General features: G+C 31.9%; 2 protein-coding genes across 6 annotated transcripts; both read left to right on the forward strand.

Annotated features, from left to right (window-relative positions):
• The first annotated feature begins 3,291 nt into the window (after positions 1-3,291).
• On the forward strand, positions 3,292-13,108 carry LOC109789681 (uncharacterized). Of its 5 annotated transcripts, XM_083059869.1 has the most exons (10): positions 3,293-3,472; positions 3,581-3,715; positions 4,017-4,737; positions 5,403-7,983; positions 8,659-8,899; positions 9,038-9,244; positions 10,400-10,573; positions 11,855-12,046; positions 12,138-12,248; positions 12,632-13,108. In XM_083059869.1, exons 3-10 carry the CDS (start codon positions 4,080-4,082, stop codon positions 12,947-12,949), a joined length of 4,482 nt encoding a protein of 1,493 aa, XP_082915995.1. In that variant the 5' UTR covers positions 3,293-3,472; positions 3,581-3,715; positions 4,017-4,079; the 3' UTR covers positions 12,950-13,108. The 5 variants fall into 5 exon arrangements, with proteins under 5 accessions (XP_020204299.2, XP_082915995.1, XP_020204296.2 ...); XM_020348710.3 differs by lacking the exon at positions 3,581-3,715 and having other exon boundaries at positions 3,292-3,472; XM_020348707.3 differs by lacking the exon at positions 3,293-3,472 and having other exon boundaries at positions 3,544-3,715.
• A 2,195-nt stretch (positions 13,109-15,303) lies between these two features.
• On the forward strand, positions 15,304-17,424 carry LOC109789675 (ENTH/VHS family protein). Its single transcript, XM_020348700.3, has 4 exons — positions 15,304-15,625; positions 15,779-15,901; positions 16,039-16,200; positions 16,753-17,424. Exons 1-4 carry the CDS (start codon positions 15,519-15,521, stop codon positions 17,291-17,293), a joined length of 933 nt encoding a protein of 310 aa, XP_020204289.1. The 5' UTR covers positions 15,304-15,518; the 3' UTR covers positions 17,294-17,424.
• The last annotated feature ends 3,586 nt before the right edge of the window (positions 17,425-21,010 follow it).

The following is a 21,010-nucleotide window of genomic DNA, read 5'->3' on the forward strand; positions in this document are numbered from 1 at the left end:
TTTAGGTTTTCTTGAAATTCTTATTTTAATGGCAAGTGAAATTTGCAAATTCTAAAAATTCATTTTACATACTAAGCTAAGCAGTCAAGACTTATCTAGTTATTACTTGAGATCTTGCTTCTTGATCAGCTTGCTTTAACTTGACCTTTATTTTCTTCAATGCTTTGGCATCATCAAAACTTTGTGCATATTTTCTTCCACAGATGATTTTCAGCTATGCACGGAAAGAGCTTAAACATGATTCCTTACTTGTTTGCATTTGAACCCTATAATTTCTTGTTTGTATGAAGAACTCAAATGCATCAGTCAGTGTCTTGATTTGGAAAGATAGGTGGCTCAGGTCTTTAACTATATCCGTACTTTCATAAGATTTATGTAGTAGATGTGATGACTTTATCAAGCCAGAAAAATCATCGTACTGATTATGAAATTTGTTTTCTACTCTCATCATTGTCGCAATTTTGTGTACTGTTAGTAAATCATGTGTATACCAATGAATGATCGGTGATAATGTCCACGGTTCACCACATCATCACTGTTTGGTTCTGGGATCTAAATGGTTCATTGTCTACTAGTTTCAAGGCGTATAGTCACACTAAGTAGATAGACTTTGCTCCCATATTTTTATATATGGGCTAAAACTTGTTCAGGTTAATGCTAAAATCTTCATAATTTGAAGGTAGAGTCATTATTATATCCTAGTTCTGATATCATTATTGTTTTGAGTCTCTCTGCACATGTTGCATATATTAAAGTTGGTTCTTGCAAAATCAGGCCTCTAAGCAAGCAGTTCCAGTGATTCCTAAGCTTAGGATCAATTAATCATTCAAATCTCTCTGCCCATGATTAGATGCATCCAGAATGAATTTGGAACGTACTTGTTTACACAAAATTCAGTTTATGGATATAGAAATGATGCTTTTTAAGTCCTCAAAATTGTAGATGAATGCATTTACTCAGTTTCGTTCCAGAACTAAAGCATCGTCTCATATTTTAGATCTTGATATAAAAAAACAAAAAAAAACACTACTAATTTAAATTACTCAGTTATATTAAAAAGATTAATAAGTACATGAATTTATATAAATTTTCATGCTTGAACTTACAATGATATTAGAGTCCTATAGTGTATTTGACATGTCACTAATTTATAAGTTTTTTTTTTTAAATTACGATGTTTGATAAATAAGTACAAGAATGTGTTTCGGTAGTTTAACTAGTTTATAGCTTATCTGATTACCTTAAAAAACTTTTTCCGCGAAAATAAAGTTGTTCAATAAGTAGGTTTATTTTACTAGCTTATAACATTCTTTAAAAATAAGTTATTATATATGTTTCAACTTATAACTTTATAAGTTTAAAAGGATTCGGCTCAGTTGATTGATAAAGTACTAATATTAAGGAATTCTTATTATTGTTTCTTACTCTCACATCAAATATCGTATCTTTATAGTATAAATTCTTCAAAATTATAATGTAAACCTGTTTATATTATCTTATTTCATTTAATAAAATTATTTTTAATAAAAATAAAATAACATGCTCCTAATTTTTAAAATTATAAAATATTTTGAAATATAGAAAAGATAATTATTTGAAAATATATTGTTATTAATTACTAAATTTCAAGTTAAGGTAAAATAACTAAATATGTCCTTATAATCATAATAAAACAATTTAGAATTTCAATTTAAGGTTTTTAATAATAATAATAATAATAAATCTTCTAATATCTCATACTTTAACAAATAGTGATACCATTTTCATTCATTGTTGTCGATATTCAACTTTTTTTAAAGAAAATACAACGAGTATAATAAACGTTATCAATTTTGAACCCAATAATTCAAACAATAAATAAATGACTATTAAAGAGAAAAGAAACAGATAATTAACTAAACAATTAATTTATTAATATTTCAACAGAAAAGAAAAAAGAAGAGAAGAATTTTGAATGGAGAAAGTCAAGCGACAGGTTCTGTAAATGGTTTGAATAATCTCATCTGAATAAATCACGTACAGCTGAAAAACAAAAAAACTATACTCCAAACAAGAAAAAGAAATCAAAAGAGAAGTTGAGAAAATTATGAGCAATTCATATTGGGATAGAGAGAATAACAACACACGAAATTCTAGTATTGGAATTCAGAAATTCTAGTATGGTCATTTCTCGGCATGTTTATTATTTTATGAAATATTGGAATTCCTACAAGCTACAACTACCATGAAATCCATTTCTCATAATCTCCCATGAAATTTAATGCTATATGTATAACAAGAAATGGTCGAGTCTTCACGCAATAATGTCAAGGATTCAAGCCTCAGTTACAAATTTCAAAATTGCTAAATGCTAACCAATCCTTCATACAATCCTATCATTTTCAAGGACCCTACCATAATTCTAAAAAACTCATAATTGAACCTGCTAACAGATCATGAGCTACTTAGCGACTAAACCGGTTAATCTTTTTTCCACTGCAACTAGTTAAAAACCGTTTTCAATTGTATTCTTTTAGGTTGTTTGATAGCTAATTTATTTATATAGTAAAAAAATACTCAACCTCTTCTTTATTAACTTATTAAATTAGTCTTCTAAATAAATCTTACGAAATTATACTTGATACTTGACAAATGAAAACATCTAATGCATCATTATCATTAACTTATTAAATAAATTAGGTTAGACACGAGACAAACAAGAACATGTAATGCATCATTGTCATTAATGATAAAAAATTAAACACAGTCATTTTCATTTACTGTGTTTGAATTATACCCTACGTAATTAATTATCCGTTTGTTTTAAATTTTCCGAAATCTAAACCAGTCTTTGAAACAAGAAATTATCCGAATTTTGGTGAATGATGTGCCACCGCAACAAAAGTGCAAACAAACCGGCACCAAGTAAACCTTAATCGTTATCGAACTGTGCATCTTTTAATTTTTTTGTTATTGGTTCTGAAAATTTATATATATAAAAAGCAACAACATGGTAACACGGATACCCTAACAACCCCGACACTAGTGGGGAAATCAAAACTTACGTGCGAACATAAAACAGGTGGAAAAAAAAAATAAAATTAACCGGAAATTGTATTATGACATAAACTTCGCATACTGTAATAGACTAAAAGTAGATTGAAAAAAAAAGAGATAAAATATGAAATAATGTTATAAAAAAAATAAAAAAAATTAAGGGTGGGGCCAGGCAGAAGTCCCTCTCTGCGTAGGACACGCTTCTGGTATTTCCTTGTATTCTACTTTTCCTTTTCTTAGGCTCCCAGTTTTCAACCTTTGACCCCTTTCATTCCAATCAATTGAAATTTTCAATCACAATCACTTTCTTCTTCTTCCCTTCCCCTAACACACCCCAATTCCTCCTTTTCATTTTTTATTTTCAAATGGGTCCCATCTTCTATCTGTTTCATTGGGCCCATTAATTTGGTTTTCTTTTTTGTTGATATCTTTCCAAGTTAGCTTCTTTTTCTCTTCCGTCGTTCTGCGTTTCAATTGCATTAATTAATTAATTGGTTTGTTAATTGATGGCCGCTTTTTTAATCATTATTTAATTTTCCCACAGTTAATGCTGAGTTGGGCTTTGTCAAGTTTTCAAGTGTTGGTTTTTGCTTTTCTACTACAATTTGCATGCATTTAGCTGTTTTCTCTAGAATCTGGATACCTGGTTCCTTCTTTCTTCCATCATTCATTCCACTCGGTAGCTTTTGTCTCTTACCTTAAATTTCATTGATGTCAATGTTCTATTTGAGCTTTCATTTATTAATAATAAATAAACAGAAGAAGAATTAGAATTATTCTCACTCTACCTTTTGTTTCTGTTTGGGGTGTTAACGAATATATCTTAACTAGGAAAGCATTGTGCATTGGCTTCATAATTTATTTTGGTTTGGTCATTTTTAGCATCATGTATTGTATGTTCCTTTGTTACTATTCTAGATAAATGTGTTTGGAATGTTTGAGAACATCTCATTTTTCTCTAATTTTTGTTCTATGTTTAGGTTTCATCATTTAGAGTGACAGAGAATAGCTGCCAAGAATAGCAGCGGTATTATTTTGTGAAGATGGTACTAGGATTAAGATCAAAGAGTAGAAAAAGTGTCTCAATCCAAGTTCAATACATCATCCATGTTCAGGAGATCAAGCCGTGGCCCCCTTCACAATCACTGAGGTCTGTTCAATCGGTAATACTGCAATGGGAAAATGGTGATCAAATTTCTGGGTCTCTGGCATCCACAGCTGGCACTGGAAAAATCGAATTTAATGAATCTTTCAGGCTTTCAGTGACTATGTGGAGAGAAGTATCCAAGAAAGGCAAACACCGTGAAAGTTTCCAGAAGAACAACTTAGAGTTTTACTTGTATGACAAAACAGTAAAGAGTCACCTATTGGGATCAGCCACAATTAACTTTGCAGATTTTGGAATTATTAAGGAAACTAAAGCCTTAAACATTTTGTTGAACATCAAGAAGAGTTCCAAAAATTCTTCACAACCATATCTTTTTGTTAGTATTCAGCCATTTGATACAGAGTGTTCCAGCTCATCACCAAGCAGCAGCTTGTCAAAAGAAATGTCACCAGACAAGGAAGGAAGTGAATCTGTTTCACATTCAGTAAAAGATGACGAAGATCTTGAAATTGCCTCTTTTACTGATGATGACACTGATGACATCCCTTCAAACACCTTCCAAACTATCAGATCTACTTCAAAGATTACTGGAGGTTTGCCCCTTCTAAATGAAAAAAGTACTAAGTTTTTTATCTTCTGATTGTGCTTAATGCAAATAGATCAAACCATCATCTCCTTTACAAAAGGATTGTGTTTTTATTTTTATTTTTTTACATTTTTTTGATATTATCAGACCATTGTTATAATTTGGTAGTATTGACCTCAAATTCTTGCTGTCACCTTATTGAGTTGGATTTTGCTCAACAAAAAACTGCTATGATGCTTTACTTTTTGTAATGGTATTGAATGTTTGTACTCCTCTTTATTTTTGGTATGCATACATCCATTGATCATATGTGCACTGGTATGCAGTATGCTGCTGCAATTCAGGTTATTTTGATCTTACTAATTATATTCTGGAGATGAGATGACATTATTATACTATTTTTTTTGCTCAACACATTTATATATCAATTGCCTCTAAAGTCAGTTTTTAATTGTTAATTTAGCTCCAAGGTAAAATGATCATATATTTGAACTCTAAATGTGTTTTTTTTTTGAAGTTTAAATAGATATATAGTGAAGAAACTAGATAGAACTATGCTATAAATGATGCAATTTTTCTATTCATTATCTGATCTCTAGACAAATAATAATTTATATAGAAACACAATTGTCTAGTTTTGTCATATTAATAGCTTGTTGCCATTTGATTCAGACGGCATCAAAATCAGTGAAAGAGGAACAGAAGGGTCTCATAGAGAATTTGTTCTACCTCCTGAAAGTACTACTTCTAACTCACGTGGAAACACAGAGGGCGAGGCATCCACACAGTTCAGTGACATCAAATCTCCTTCGCCTACAGTTCTGTGCTCAGATGCGGGAAATGCTTCAAATGGCAGGCCTTTATTACCTAAAATTTCTGAGAAAAGTGTCAAACTTGTTGATGCAAGTTCTGAAATTCTTGAAAGCAAACAATCCTCTACTTCATACACTTCATCAAGTATGAAACAAAACTTTGAAAGATCTTTCCAATCTCAAGTGACTGAAGAGGATAGCATGACTCAAGAAGATGGCACAAGAGATCAGAGATTTAATAAAGATGCTCGGGAGAAAGTTAGCAGTGTTTCTAACACTAAAGTTATGAAGGACAAAGAGAAAAAGGAGGAGAGAAGGAAAAGACCAGAACAGTTTAGCATGAGGAATGAACGTTTAGGAAATGAGCTTGTTAATAATTATTCTGATGATGAGAAATTAAATAGTGCCACTCTTCTGCCAAACAAGAAATCACATGAACATGAAACAAGTATTATGATGAAAGATAAAACAGAGGACGTGACAAATGTAAAGTTTCCTCTACAATCTGCTGAGAACTATAAAGAGAAAAAGGAGGAAAGAAGGAAAGGACCAAAACAGTTTACCATGAGGAATGAACTTTTAGAGAATGAGCGTGTTAATAATTACTCCGATGATAATTCTACAAAGAAAGGGGAATTAGATAGTGCTACTCTTTGGCCAAACAAGAAGTCACATGAACATGAAACAGGTATTTTAATGAATGATAAAACAGAGGACGTGACAAATGTAAAGTTTCCTCTACAATCTGCTCTGGAGAAAGTTAGCAGTGTTTCTAATGCTGAAGTTATGGAGCACAAACAGGAAACAGAGGAGAGAAGGAAAGGACCAGAACAGTTTACCATCAGGAATGAACTTTTAGAAAATGAGCTTGTTAGCAACTATTCTGATGATGATTCTACAAACAAAGGGGAATTAGATAGTGCTTCTCTTCTGCCAGACAAGAAGTCGCATGAACATGAAACTAGTATTTTGATGAAGGATAAAACAGAGGACATGACAAACATAAAGTTTCCTCTACAATCTGCTCTGGAGAAAGTTAGCAATGTTTCTAACACTGAAGTTATGGAGGACAAAGAGGAAATGGAGGAGAGAAGGAACGGACCAGAACAGTTTACCTTGAGGAGTGAACTTTTAGATAATGAGCTCATTAACAATTACTCTGGTGATGATTCTACAAACAAAGGGGAATTGGATAATGATACTCTTCTGCCAAACAAGAAGTCACGTGAACATGAAGCAAATATTTTGATGAATGATAAAACAGAGGACATGAAAAATGTAAAGTTTCCTCTGCAATCTGCTCTGGAGAAAGTTAGCAGTATTTCTAACACTGAAGTTATGGAGGACAAAGAGAAAATGGGGGAGAGAATGAAAGGACCGGAACAGTTTACCATGAGGAATGAAGTTTTAGAAAATGAGCTTGTTAATGATTATTCTGATGATGATTCTACAAAGAAAGGGAAATTAAATAGTGCTAATCTTCTGCCAAACAAGAAGTCACATGGACTTGAAACAAGTATTTTGATGAATAATAGAACAGAGGACGTAACAAATGTAAAGTTTCCTCTACACTCTGCCGAGAACTATAAAGAGAAAATGGATGAGAGAAGGAAAGGGCCAGAACAGTTTACCATGAGGAATGAAGTTTTAGAAAATGAGCCTGTTAATGATTATTCTGATGATGATTCTACAAAGAAAGCGAAATTAAATAGTGCTAATCTTCTGCCAAACAAGAAGTCACATGGACTTGAAACAAGTATTTTGATGAATGATAAAACAGAGGACGTAACAAATGTAAAGTTTCCTCTACACTCTGCCGAGAACTATATAGAGAAAATGGAGGAGAGAAGGAAAGGGCCAGAACAGTTTACCATGAGGAATGAAGTTTTAGAAAATGAGCTTGTTAATGATTATTCTGATGATGATTCTACAAAGAGGAAATTAAATAGTGCTAATCTTATGCTAAACAAGAAACCAAATGAACAGGAGACAAGTATTTTGGTGAATGATAAAACAGAGGACGTCACAAATGTAAAGTTTCCTCGACAATCTGCTGAGAACTATGGGCTGTTCAACAAAAATCAGACCGATAATCAGGCAGAGGAAATTAAAACTATGAATGATGCTCATGTTGATACTGCTTGCCATGAAGATGATAATGTGAATGGCAGCTTTCTTGACAATAAAACTGAATTGAAGGCTGAAGTTGAAAGGCTTCGAGAAGAGCTGAGGGAAGCTGCTGCTCTTGAAGTTTCAATTTACTCAGTTATTGCTGAACACAGTAGCTCATCAAACAAGGTCCATGCACCTGCTCGGCGCCTTTCTAGACTCTATTTCCATGCTTGTAGAGTTGGGTCCCCTGCTACAATAGCTAGTGCAGCCCAGAGTGCTGTCTCAGGATTTGTTTTGGTTTCAAAAGCATGTGGAAATGATGTTCCAAGGTATATAAAACTTGATTTCATAACTTTCTTATCTGTTCTGAAATGAAACAAAAAGTTCATGAGTATGTAACTGAAGATCTAGTTCTTATGAATCTAAAGAGCAGCAAAAATCTTTGATAAAAGCTGAACATAAGATAACTAACTTGCTTTTCTGACATATGAAGATTTATCTGTGAGAAGCTGCTATAGTGTTTTCTTGTCTATTCAAGTTTGGGCATACAAAAAGGTTAAGATTGTGAACGAATGTAGGAGAAAGTAGGGGAAACACCTTATTGAGGGATGATTGATACTCATCTAAGGTGGCTTGGTCATGTGAGGAGAAAACCAGCAAAGTCTCTGATAAGGGAAATGGATCAAATGAACTGAATTAATATTTTTAAATATGTGAAGGAAGAAAACATTTGGACAAATCATTACAGAAGGCATTGATCTAAGATGCTAAATGGAGAAATTTTCAGTAAGTGAAAAATTGGTTTTTTCTTAAACACAATGACATAGATTAGTTAATGTAGCCAACCCCAACTAATGGGATAAGGAGTAATTGTTGTATCTATTGTTGTATCTACTGAATTTTGGTTGATTTAACATCATTTTCAAATAGACCTGTTGATAATTTACATTACATTCATTTATTTTGTACCATTTCTTAGCTTACTATTTCTTAACCATGAATAGGTTGATATTTTGGTTCTCAAATGTAATATCACTGAGAGCAATTGTAAGCAAAAGAGTTGAAAATATACACATTGGTGGTGGTCCATGCTTCAACAGTGAATGTGATGTAACTGGTAACACTCTTCATGAAGAAGAAAAAGACAATACAGATAGCTGGGAGGATCCAAAAACATTTATAGTCGCATTGGAAAAGGTTGAAGCATGGATATTCTCTCGAATTGTTGAGTCTGTGTGGTGGCAGGTTGAATCCTAATCCTTCATATTCTCCTCCTATTTCTTCTGATTCTTCTGCTTCTTGATCTACAGTTTGAAAACTTCGATCAGAAACTGAATGCCCTTGTACCTTTTCCTGATATATTTTGGTGTCTTTTGTTCCCAGACTCTTACACCATATATGCAGTCTGCAGCTACAAAGAGCTCTAGTTGTATGAAAGCCTATGAGAAAAGATATCGTGTTGGTGATCCAGATCAGGGAAGTTTTTCTATTGATTTATGGAAAAGAGCTTTCAAGGATGCATGTGATAGGCTTTGCCCTATTCGAGCTGGAGGGCATGAGTGTGGCTGCTTGCCTGTGATAGCTAGATTGGTACAATTTAACATCGATATTTTTTATTGCAATGTATTGCAATGCTGGATTTCATGATATTCTGCTTTGAATACATGTGTATGGATGTAGATGTAGATGTAGTCATATAATATGCGGTGAATCTTATCTCAAAATGTTGGAAGTTATGGTTAGGGGGATTTATTTAAAATCATATATTCTCTCTATTCTCAAAATTTTTAAAAACTGCCAAGGGGTGGTGTTGATGTGCTTGTAAAGATGCTAGTATACATAAATTAAAAGCTAAATTAGAAACCATGAGGGGAAATGCTGCACTTGAGTATACAAAGCTGACAAGTAGGAGAAAATATTAAAGTACCTTTTGCCGCTATGAAGATGGCAGTATCTTAGGCTTACTTGCTTTCTTTGCTTTGTTTTATCATTGTACTCTTTAGAACTTATCTACTCCAAACTTTAAAGCATCTTTATTTAGTTTTTTCTCCTTTATTTTTGACAATCAACGTATGTGATATAGCTTTTCTGTCCATGAATAGTTCTTAGTGTTGGATTGTCTCCTAGTTTTATTGTAGACTATTTTTACTTTATTATATAGACAGATGGTATTGAATTTTGGATGCCTTTATAGACTGTGCCAGCATCCTGCTGTTTTGTTATTGTTAGAGAGGAAAAAACAACATTTTTGGGCCAACACCTGACATCCTAAGCTTCTGGTTGATTTGGTTCTTGACATGGAATAGACCCTCTTTGACCATGTGGTCATGATTTCGATCTTCACCATGCCAGTTCTTGATAATATAAACTGACTTTTTACATGACATGTTCTTTATCCATGCCTAGGATCAAAGGCCTTCAGTATGAGGAGACCCCATTTGTTAGAGTTAAAAACCATTCTGGACCTGCTTTATGGATGATTTGATTCTTGATAGTTGAGGGAAACATGGGCTTTTCCCATCTGTACAATACATTCTTTATTATTTACTCATGGTCAATAGTTTTTGTATGAAGAATTGTTTATTTCATTGATTTATTCTTCAAAAGTTCCAGGTCATTTAGATGCGCATGTTGCTTGTTCTCTCTTGATGATAATATGGGCTATTTGTTCCTATCTTAAAAAGACAAAAATAAAATAAAATAAAATCCAGCCTGATTGAAATAGGACGGTTCTTGTGGTTGTAGGTGATGGAGCAGTTGGTTAGTAGACTTGATGTGGCAATGTTCAATGCTATTCTTCGTGAATCCGCCGAAGAGATGCCCATGGATCCTATATCTGATCCCATCAGTGATTCTAAGGTTCTTCCTATTCCAGCTGGAAAATCAGGCTTTGGAGCTGGTGCACAACTAAAGAATGCTGTGAGTTATGAAATTTTTTTGTTGTGATTTCTTTCTTTACAACATTCATCATAATCTTTATATATTTTTTCACTGTAAGGCTTGCTTCCTCTATACCCACTGCAATATGCATTAGGATGATTTGAGAAAGTTCACTAGCCGATCAAAGATGTAAAGTATTTTATGATGTTTTTATATAATTGTTTAAAAAATAAACACAATCATAATTGGTTAATATCAACAAGTTATTAATTCGAGTAATACTAGAATCGATTTCCCTAAGCAAAGTTTTGGGTTTCAGTCTCATGTATGAAAAAACCATACTTAAGAGGGGAGACTTCACTAAAGATGGTTAAGTTCTGACTGACATTATTCATTGACAAAGTTTGTAGATACTTTATATCAATAACATAGTTATCCAAAAAAAGTCATAATTGTTGAATCTTATTAAACAAATGCTTCTGAAATATAGGGAGTGGATATTAGAGACAAACTCTAATCTTACTTTTTTAGATCAGAAAAATCATATCGCAATTTTTCAAAGTTCACCTATAAATAAATAATATTGATGTCTTGAGAGTATATTTTGGATTCATTAACCTCATTCAAATTTTTAAAGACACTTAAAATTCAAAGTTTTTGAATGTAGATGAATTTATAATTAGCATTAATTTAACATTATGAAGTTTTTTGTTTTTTAACGCGGGAAGCTCCTCATCTTAAAAACGTCTTTCTCAAATTTGGTTTATATATATACCATACATTGCCCTCGTAAATTTGTTGCATGATGGCACAAAATTGAATGAAATTTTGTGGTTATAAAATTGGTGATGCTGGTAGTGCATGTTGGGAAATGAAATGCTAATAGAAATTATAAAATAAGAACTGAATGTAGCAGAAATGAGCAAGCTGAGGTGGATGAGTGTGTACATAAGAAAAGAAAGAGTAGGAATGAATGTGTCCATGAGAAAGTTATAGTAGAGCATCAACTGAAGAGAAGATGATGGAAACTCGCTTAGTTGATTTGATCATGTGAGAAGACCAGTAGAGGCTTCAGTGAAAAAAGTGGATCAAATGAAAGTTTGTCCAATAAAAAAAGGTGGATAAAAATCCTAGAAATCTTGAGAAACCATTTAGATAGACCTTTCCCGCCGAAAATTTGGTTCTTGATAAAAAATAATGTGGTTGATTCGTCCATGTAAATGTAACCAACCTTAACTAATAAAATAAGCTTGGTTGCAATTCCATGAAGGATATGAGATGTTTATTCTCTTGGATAACTTTTTTGTTATCTGTACTCAGATTGGTGACTGGTCAAGATGGCTTTCAGATTTATTTAGCATTGATGATAGTAGTGAATCCCTTGAAGTTAGCAATGAAGACGATGAACCCAAATGCGAATCATCCTTCAAGCCTTTCCATCTCCTAAATGCGTTAAGTGATTTAATGATGCTTCCTTTGGACATGCTTGCAGATGGATCTACCAGAAAAGAGGTTGGATCAAACTTCTTTATTGTTGACTTTTTTTATTTCTTTTTTGAGAAACTAATTCTAAACTTGTATAATGTTAAAAAAAACTCTGCAGGTTTGCCCAAAATTTGGTATATCATTAATAAAACGAGTTGTCAACAATTTTGTTCCTGATGAATTCTCCCCAGGGCCTATCCCGGATGCGGTTTACGATGCCCTGAACGAGGTTGGTTAATTTTAGCATGCTTTTACTCCCTATGAATATAAGCAATATTAGAGTCCGTTTGAGTAAAAATTTTCAGAAGCTCTTGCAGAAGAGAAAAAAAAAATGAAACAAGTGTTTTTATAAGTTAAAATTAGTTTATGCATGAATCAATTTTTAAAAGTTTTCTCCTATTAATTTTTTCAAAATCTTCTTTTTAAATTATGTACAAGTTGGTTTTAGTTTATTGAAAAACTTATTACAATTTTTCTTCTTATTTTTTTTTCAAAAGTATTTTTGGAGAAATTTATCCAAATAGTCTCTTAGTATGATTAAGGAATAGATTATTGCAATGTCTACATCCTATGTTTGCCTAAAGATTGTTTTTTTGGATTTTCTTAAATTAGGATATTGAGGATAATGAAGGGTGCATTACAAGCCTTCCATGCTCTGCTGGTTCCACTTTCTATGCACCACCTCCACCTTCTTCAGTTGTGGGCATGCTTCAAGAAGTGAAAACCAAAACTTCACTAAGAAGTGGGTCATTTGTGCTCCAAAAGTTATATACCAGTGATGATGAACTTGATGAATTGGATTCACCACTTTCTTCTCTTGGCGTGGATGACTCATCAGTTTCGTCCAAGGAAAAGTTTGCTCCAGTTAAGGGTGGCCGTAAGGTTGTACGATTTGAGCTCCTGCGAGAAGCGTGGAAGACTAGTGAATGATCACAATCTTCCTATCAATTTTTTTGTTCTTGTATATAACATGTATTTACAATTCAGCCCAATATATTCTGTATTTGTTTTCTGTTTCAAATAAAAATCTTGGCCTTATAATCTTGAACTTTTTAATTTTATTCTTATAAAGTTCCGGTAATTTTCATAGATATTTTCCTCCGACAAATCCTAGTATGAGAAGTTATTGCTTGGTCTGGGTTAGTGAACAACTTCATACCAGTTTGATGAATATAAGAAAAATATTCACTTGAAATTAATTATTAAATTTTTTCATGTGAATACATATCTAAATATTAATTTTCTCGTATAAAAGACCCATTTGAGTGCTTGAAGTGCTCATATTATACTTTTTGTGAATTCTTTCCCTAAACCATGTCCATGAATATCAATAATAATGTTTTTAACTTTGTCTATCAGTTGGGTGTTTTTTACTTTGGACAACACTCTCACCAAAACAACCAAAACATCATTATATGCAAATTATGCAACTATGTTCTACCTAGCTTCCAAGCATTCATAGCCCATATTAAATCTCAATTTGCTATAGAAAGCTCTACCATTAGAAGACTATATTCACCAAACTATGTCACTTCTCAAAGAGAAATGATTCACAATCCTTTGCAACCCAATTTTCCTAGACAAATGGTGTTGATGATGCAAGAAACAAAAAACTTTGTTAACAATGGAAATTTCCAGACACCACTACCACAGGCTATGTCATCTGCATGGAATAATAATGTTGAAATGGCATTGTTGCACTTGCATACTCCACTCATCCACCACAGGGAGATGGAGATTTCTCCAATTGATGGAAGTGGAACTAAGCCATATATCAACTTGTTGGACAAACCCATCATTAACAATGAGTTTTTTAATTGGACTATCATTAATGGTGACTCATTGAATCTTGCTTTAAGGCTCTAGAACTTTAAAAGATTATTTATGTAATGTCAACATGAGTTTTGTATGATGTTGGTGATAGTCACAATTATTGTATCATGTACGATTTAACTTAAAAAATAAAGTTCTTCTAAAAAAAACAACTAAAATAAAGTTATGTGATTGATTATGAATTAGTGTCTTTATGTCAAGTCTTGTATTAATTTTTTGTCAGGTTGATTCTCATTCTAGATTTATGATGTAAAGATATAGAGAATCAGTAAAGTTTATATCGAATATAAACCATGTTTCAGTTTTTAATAAATGACTTTTTCATGTGTGATTTTCACTTTTCTCCCTGTGAATCTTATTTTTCAATTTTATTCATTTTTCTATAAATGAGGTGTGATTACAAGGGTATAAGTATTATACAAATGTAAGGTATTTGTGGATTCGGCCGAGACGAGTTCAAAATTTAAATTTTGATTCTCAATTTATTTAAAGATTATAGCGATAAAAAAAAATCACAAAGGAATATGATTAATAAAAAGGTCAATTTGAGATTTTGTCATTTTTTTATTTTTTTCATGTGATTTTTTTTAGTGAATCTTAATTTTCTCCTTTTTATTCAAGATTTTAAATTGTCATTAGGGACACATTTGGTTTTAGTCAAGATAAAATTCAAAATTTGGAATTCTTATTCTCGTTTTAGCTTAAAGATATTAGAATGAAGAATGAGAGAATCACAAAAAATAAAAACGCTAATTTGAATTTTATTATTGAACTTTTCATATGTAATTTGTAATTATTTTTAAAGACTGTTTGATTCAAAAGAGAAGAGTGAACAAAATTTGTATTTCTCATTCTATTTGGTTAAGAGGGAAGGAGAAAAAAAGTTAATTAAAAAAAAGAAAAATAACTATTTTCTTATTTTGTTCATAAAAAGAGACAATAAATCTTAAAAACTAATTTATCACTATTAGAGTGCACGATTAATAGTAAAAGAAAACAAAATGAAAGCCTGTTTAATAACAGTTTTCCCAATCAAATACAAAGGAAGCTTAACTTGGTGAACGACGTTTGAAATTTTGATCTAATGACAAGACAATAAGTGAGCCCACTATAGATTCATAAGACTATAGTTGTCTCATTATTGTTCACTAGACTTGCTCCCCGTATAATAATAAGGACAATGAAAAACTCTCCACTTCATGAAAAGTGAGTTTTCAATGATTGATTAAGGCACTTTTAGTGATAGGGGAAATAGTATCAATAAAAGTGTGAATCGTAATGTTCGTTATTGTGTGAAGATCCTAGTTTTTAGTACAATTAATATATTATACAAAAAATTATGGTTATAGGTAAATTCATAAATTATATTCGGTCAACTTTCTATTATAGGTTCATTCTCTCTCTTTTCTCGTTTCCTCTTTTATTCTTTCCTCAATGAGCTCTTTTCCTGCATTGTCTGAGCTATAATTTTGGCTATCCATAAATTAACATGTTCTTGTAGTATGCAATTAGTTCACTTTCATGGTTTATCCTCTTTTCTTCCATTTGCCCTTGAGTTTCATATTTTATTAATCGTTTCTGGTTATACCAACTAGCTACTACATCATGTATATAATGAGAGAACTACATTCATAATCAACCAGTTGAAAATTTGATCCAAGTAGTAATGGGTAGCCTATTGCTTGAGCAACTTAAAAAGCAGACAACAAGTTTTTTACAAGAAAAGTACAAATCTGCTAGGATGACATTTACTGATGTTACTGAAGCTGAATTGTAAGTGCTATTGTGTGTATGTGTGTAAACATAAGGCTTTGGTTAAGAAACTAAAGGATGGATATTAGTAATTAATGCATGATTTATTAATTTGTGATAATGTATATGTTGTACTCACCAAAATTTCTGATAAATAAATGTAACTCTTATTAGGCTGGCTGAGGAAGCAACAAATAAGGATGATTGCAGCCCAGATGCCAAAACTATGACTAAAATTGCTGAGGCATCATTTGACATAGATGAATATTGGAGGATTGTTGATGTTCTTCATAAAAGGTTTGCTTGTTCATTGACACCCTTTGGCCTAATTTTCTAAGCTGACATTATTATATATTTCAATTTTATAAATGTGTCAATAATCCTCTAGAGTTTATATCCTCTTGTCATTTATTATATATATCATCGAAGTGTAGGTTATACAACGTGGATTCGGAGCAATGGAGGCAATCTTACAAAGCACTCGTTCTTCTGGAATTCTTGTTGACCCATGGTCCTCAAGATTTTGCTCAAGAGTTTCACTGTGATGCAGAAATTATTGAAGAACTTGGAAGTTTTACCCATATTGATGAAAAAGGGTAAACTTCGAATCTGAATCCATTGATTTGTGGTAAACCAACCACACGAAATGGTATCACAATTTGTTTGTTTTTATTTGTTTATTTTACAATTCAGGTTAAAACTTGAGACATGCGGAAAATTCAGAGTAGGGTGGAAATTGAAAGACAAGAGTTACAAAAGTGTCGAAGTATTGATGAGTTCTAATGTTAATATTCCTAAATATTGATTTGAATATATTCATATTTTAAAATAAATCTAACCATATGAGTTCTTATGTTTCTGTCCACCTTGCCATGAAATCAAAACTGAAAACACGTGACCCAATTGGTTTTTACCTAAGAAAAACTAATACAATAACAAACATGTTGGTGCACTTCTCTAATTATAATTAAAAAAATTATTCGATAATAAGTTTAATAAATAATTTATGCATGTTAGTTTACTGATGCAAAACTCAAATTCTGATCAGAAAATAATACTGATAGCAGATTTGATCATGCAATCATACATTATTTTATAAAGTGATGATTTTGTTTCCAACAATAGATGAATAAAGCTAATTATTTCAGGTTCAACTGGGGGTCCAGAATGCAAAAACTATCAGACAAAATAGTGAATCTTTTACAGGATGGAGAAAGTCTGAGAGAAGCACGTTTGAAGGCTCTTAAAATAACAAATGAAATACAAGGGTTTGGAAGTTCAGTGAATTCTCCATCATCATCACCATGCTCTTTGACTTCTGAGCAAGCATCACCAGGGTCTTCATCATTTTATTCAGTTTCTACCGCAAGTACCCCTGCATGGACATTTGATTCCAATGAGAAACAACATCATTCACCCTCCATAGGAAATGTAAAGAGTGTGCCCAAAAACCATCTCTGGAAATGTCCCTCAGCTGAAGAGAAAAATATTTTGATTGATTCTGGTGATGAGGATGAAGACATGGAAAAACCAAAAGGGTTTGTAAGTGAAATGTGCTCAAAGATTGTTGGTGGAAGTCCCACTAAAGGACAAAATAATCGTGAAAAGATTCAGTTTAGATGCCTCTCTGATGTTGGGACCACCGTCACCCAAAAGAAATTTGATCGCCAATTTTCACTTTGGTTCTAAAGGGAGATCATGTCTACAAATTTTCATATTATTTTCTATTTTCTTTTCTAAATATGATATTACCTTCTGTCTTTTACATAATAAATAATTTGGAGCATTTTTTTTCCTTAATTATAAAAAATATAGACTCACGTGCCGATTTCCTTTTATATTTTAAGATTATTAATGAGACATACATTTATTTTTAATGTATTATTTGGGCTATTAAAAATATAAGTCACACTTACTAATTAAAACAATATTTCTTGAATTATGAGTAAATTTATTAAATATAATCATCCTGAATTAGATATTTATTTGTTATAGATTATAATAAAAAAGTGTTCTGTATAAAAAAAATGTTAGGAATATATTATAAAAAAATACTAATTATAATTTAGATAATATGACTAATTTAAACTCGTAAAATATAATTTTGTTGATAAAATATTATTTTAACACAATCATAATCTATCTTTAAAGTAATGAATTATTTTCTTAGAGCATCTATAATGGGAGTTGCTTATTAAATAGGTCTCGTTATATCACATTACTTGTAAGTAATTCATACTATATTTTTACAATTTTTGCTTGAATGAGAGTTGCTTATAAGCACCTCCACTTTTTGACAACTCATACTTCATTTTTTGATAATTTTTTTTAAAAATTAATTATTATGGATAATATATAAATATAATAAAAAATTTAAAAGAATCACATAATTATTATAATATCTTAAGAAATATTAAATATTAAAAACAAAAAAAATTACATAATAAAAAGAAATGTTATAACAGCTAGTTTGCAACAGCTAGTTTTGGGAGAAAATAAGATGCAATAATATCTATTCTCCTAATTTATACATGTTCTTACCTGAGATCGGTCGAGAGGGATGATCTACTGGGCAAGAGTGGTGAGCCTTCTTTGTTGGGTACGTCAGCTGCTCCGAGATGGGAGTGCAAAAGAGACTTCGATGCTAAAGTTAGTCATTGATAGGGTAAATGTCTCGTATATATAGTGCACGTACCTTGATGTGAATTAGGACTTTCCTCTTAGGCGAGGTTATGGTTGATCTAGGCCTGAAGTTGGTTGCGGCCCATTTAGACGATGGGCCTTTGCTTTGGCCGACATCTTGTAGCCTTTGTCCGATGTCGTGTGGTGCTTAGTGCCGAGCTTGAGCTTGATGCTCGGCGCGAATAGTACAATACCCAATAAAATTACAGGCTAATTCGTGATCTTTGAGTTGTTTCTTAGTCATCGCAGATATGTCCTTCATGAGAATGTCATACATCATACTAAAGTTAGTCGCCTCCTTCGCTTCAGCCAATTTTTTTACAATAACACTTCTTTCTAACATTACTTTTGTCATATTATCCAACTCCTTTTTATTGGAAGATGTTTCATCAGCCTTTGCTTTACTATTTCTTTTTGCGGTCTTCTGGCCTATTGGACGAGACATTAGTGTTGTTGGGTCATATTCTTCACAATCATTGACTGCATCATCTGTGTTATAAGATGTTGAGTAATGTTCAGATTTAGAGATCTTTGATCTTTTAGAAGAGCTAGCTCTCCATTGATTCAGATTTCCATTTTGGCTCGTCTCTTAACAATAGTCATGCATGCTCAAAATTGAATTTATCACTCACATCTTGCGAGTAAATCTTATATGCATTTGCCATGATGTGTTTCTCTGAGTTACCACTTTTTCTTTGATCACGAGCTTGTTTGTAATATTTGACAAATAATTGAACTATTTTTTGATCCGAAACCATTGACTTTTTAACTGACTTGGTTTCCTTTTCGAAAATTGATTGTGATTGTTGTTGTAATTCTCTTTGATTCTTATCTAGAAACTATTTTCAATTTGATCAACTCCCACAATTGGATCTTTCGGAATGTTGAGCCATGATTGAATAAGGAGATTTTCCTCTTCCACTAAGAAACTAACACGTGATTTTTTTTGAGTAGATAATTCTAATTCTTCTCCTTGCTGCCCTCCTACATCATATGTGTGATCTAGCCCAACTTGAGACTCAGATATTAAACCAATTAGTAATTATGTTTCCCAATCTAATGGCTCCACAACTCTTTCAAAAAACATTGAAGGCCTATAAAACATATTGGGATTGGTTGGTGGTGGTGAATACATAAAAAAATGGGAATTCAGAGAATTATCATTGGTAGAGTGTGGTGGTTGTGGTAGGTATATAAAAAAAATGAGAATTTTGGAAATTTTCACCGAAAAAGAATGGAGGTGATGCTTGTTTTTGTAAATAATTAAAATAACTTTGAAAATTATATTGATTGGGATCCATGTACAATTTTTACCTTAAACACAAAGAAAAATATAGATAAAAAACAATCAATGAGTATTGTAAATAATAGATGAATAGTACAAAATTTATAGGCCAAATTATTTATAACATTAGCCAATGGTCTTTCCTCAAGGGTCCATCCCAGCCTCATTTCAAAATTAAATCCAACAAATGGAATTGAAAGGCATAATTTAGCCTTTCTCAAGATAAAACTATATTCAACAAGATTTTATACAATACTAGAAATGATGAAGATTTTGAGATTTATAAAAAGTTGTAAAGTGTGTTTGGTTTTCAGTTTGGAAGAGGCAAAAGTACGTTCATTTGGAAGCTTTCTCTTACATACTTCTCCGTTTAATTATCTAATAATAATAAGTACTACCAATAAAATAAACACACAAATTAATATGTTTTGTGACCAAGTCACATCACAAAATTAATATTCATATTTGTTAAGTATATATTTAACTTGTTTGTTAGATTTTAATTAAATAATATATTATTTAATATTTTCATAATAAATATAAAATTACATTCCTCTCACTCACACTCCGAGTGGCATAAGCTGTGTCTCCCCAACGATGAGAAGTGCATGGTGATCTACAAGATGTCGTTGCACGACGTCTGGAAAACCTTGGAGGCTTGCAATGCCCTCAGGCTCCTGATCTGCGAGCGCCACGTCTCCATGCACAACGCCTTCAGAGAAGAGCTAGCTGAGGGTTTTATTAAAGGGGAAGTAGAGGGAGCAGAACATGAGATTCTTGTAGGATGCAAACAAAAAATTATAAATAAAGATACATCAACTTCCATTGGCTACAAAGCTAGATGCTGTCCAACTTTAAATTCGTGAATTAACTAATGGCGCAAAATAGTCTGCGTTGATATGATGTTTAGGTCATTGTATATATTTTTATATCTTAACCTAACATTTTAATTCATTTACAGAAGAGGTTAAAATTTGGTCCAATGTCCGAGTCATGTGGTCACTAATGTCAATGAACAAATCTAAGATAATTTTCTGTGGAAGTCTCCATTTATATGTAACTTGAAGTGCCTTAATTTCTTATTGTTTTTTTAACAATGGCCGGTCGAACTGGGATTTCACACTGATGTTGTTATTATTTTTAGATTTGGCATTTAATTAATTTTCTAATCAGTTTTGGCGTGGATAAGGAATATATCTGTTTCTGTATATGTTTCTTAGAAACTTGGTCATATTGGTAAAAAAAATAATAAATAAAAAATCTTGGTCGTATCAAATCAAATAAATTAGTATTCAGAGTTTTTTTTTTTTTTTTTGGGAATCAAGTTTGAGTGGATTATTTTAGAACATAATTGTTTTTCAATCTCTTGAAAGAAATTTAAAAATATTTCTTTATAATATGCTAAATTTTTTTTACACCTATAATAATATGTTATTTAA

This window comes from Cajanus cajan, chromosome 7, assembly GCF_000230855.2.
Source record: "Cajanus cajan strain Asha chromosome 7, NIPB_CcT2T_4, whole genome shotgun sequence".
NCBI classification, from domain to species: domain Eukaryota; kingdom Viridiplantae; phylum Streptophyta; class Magnoliopsida; order Fabales; family Fabaceae; genus Cajanus; species Cajanus cajan.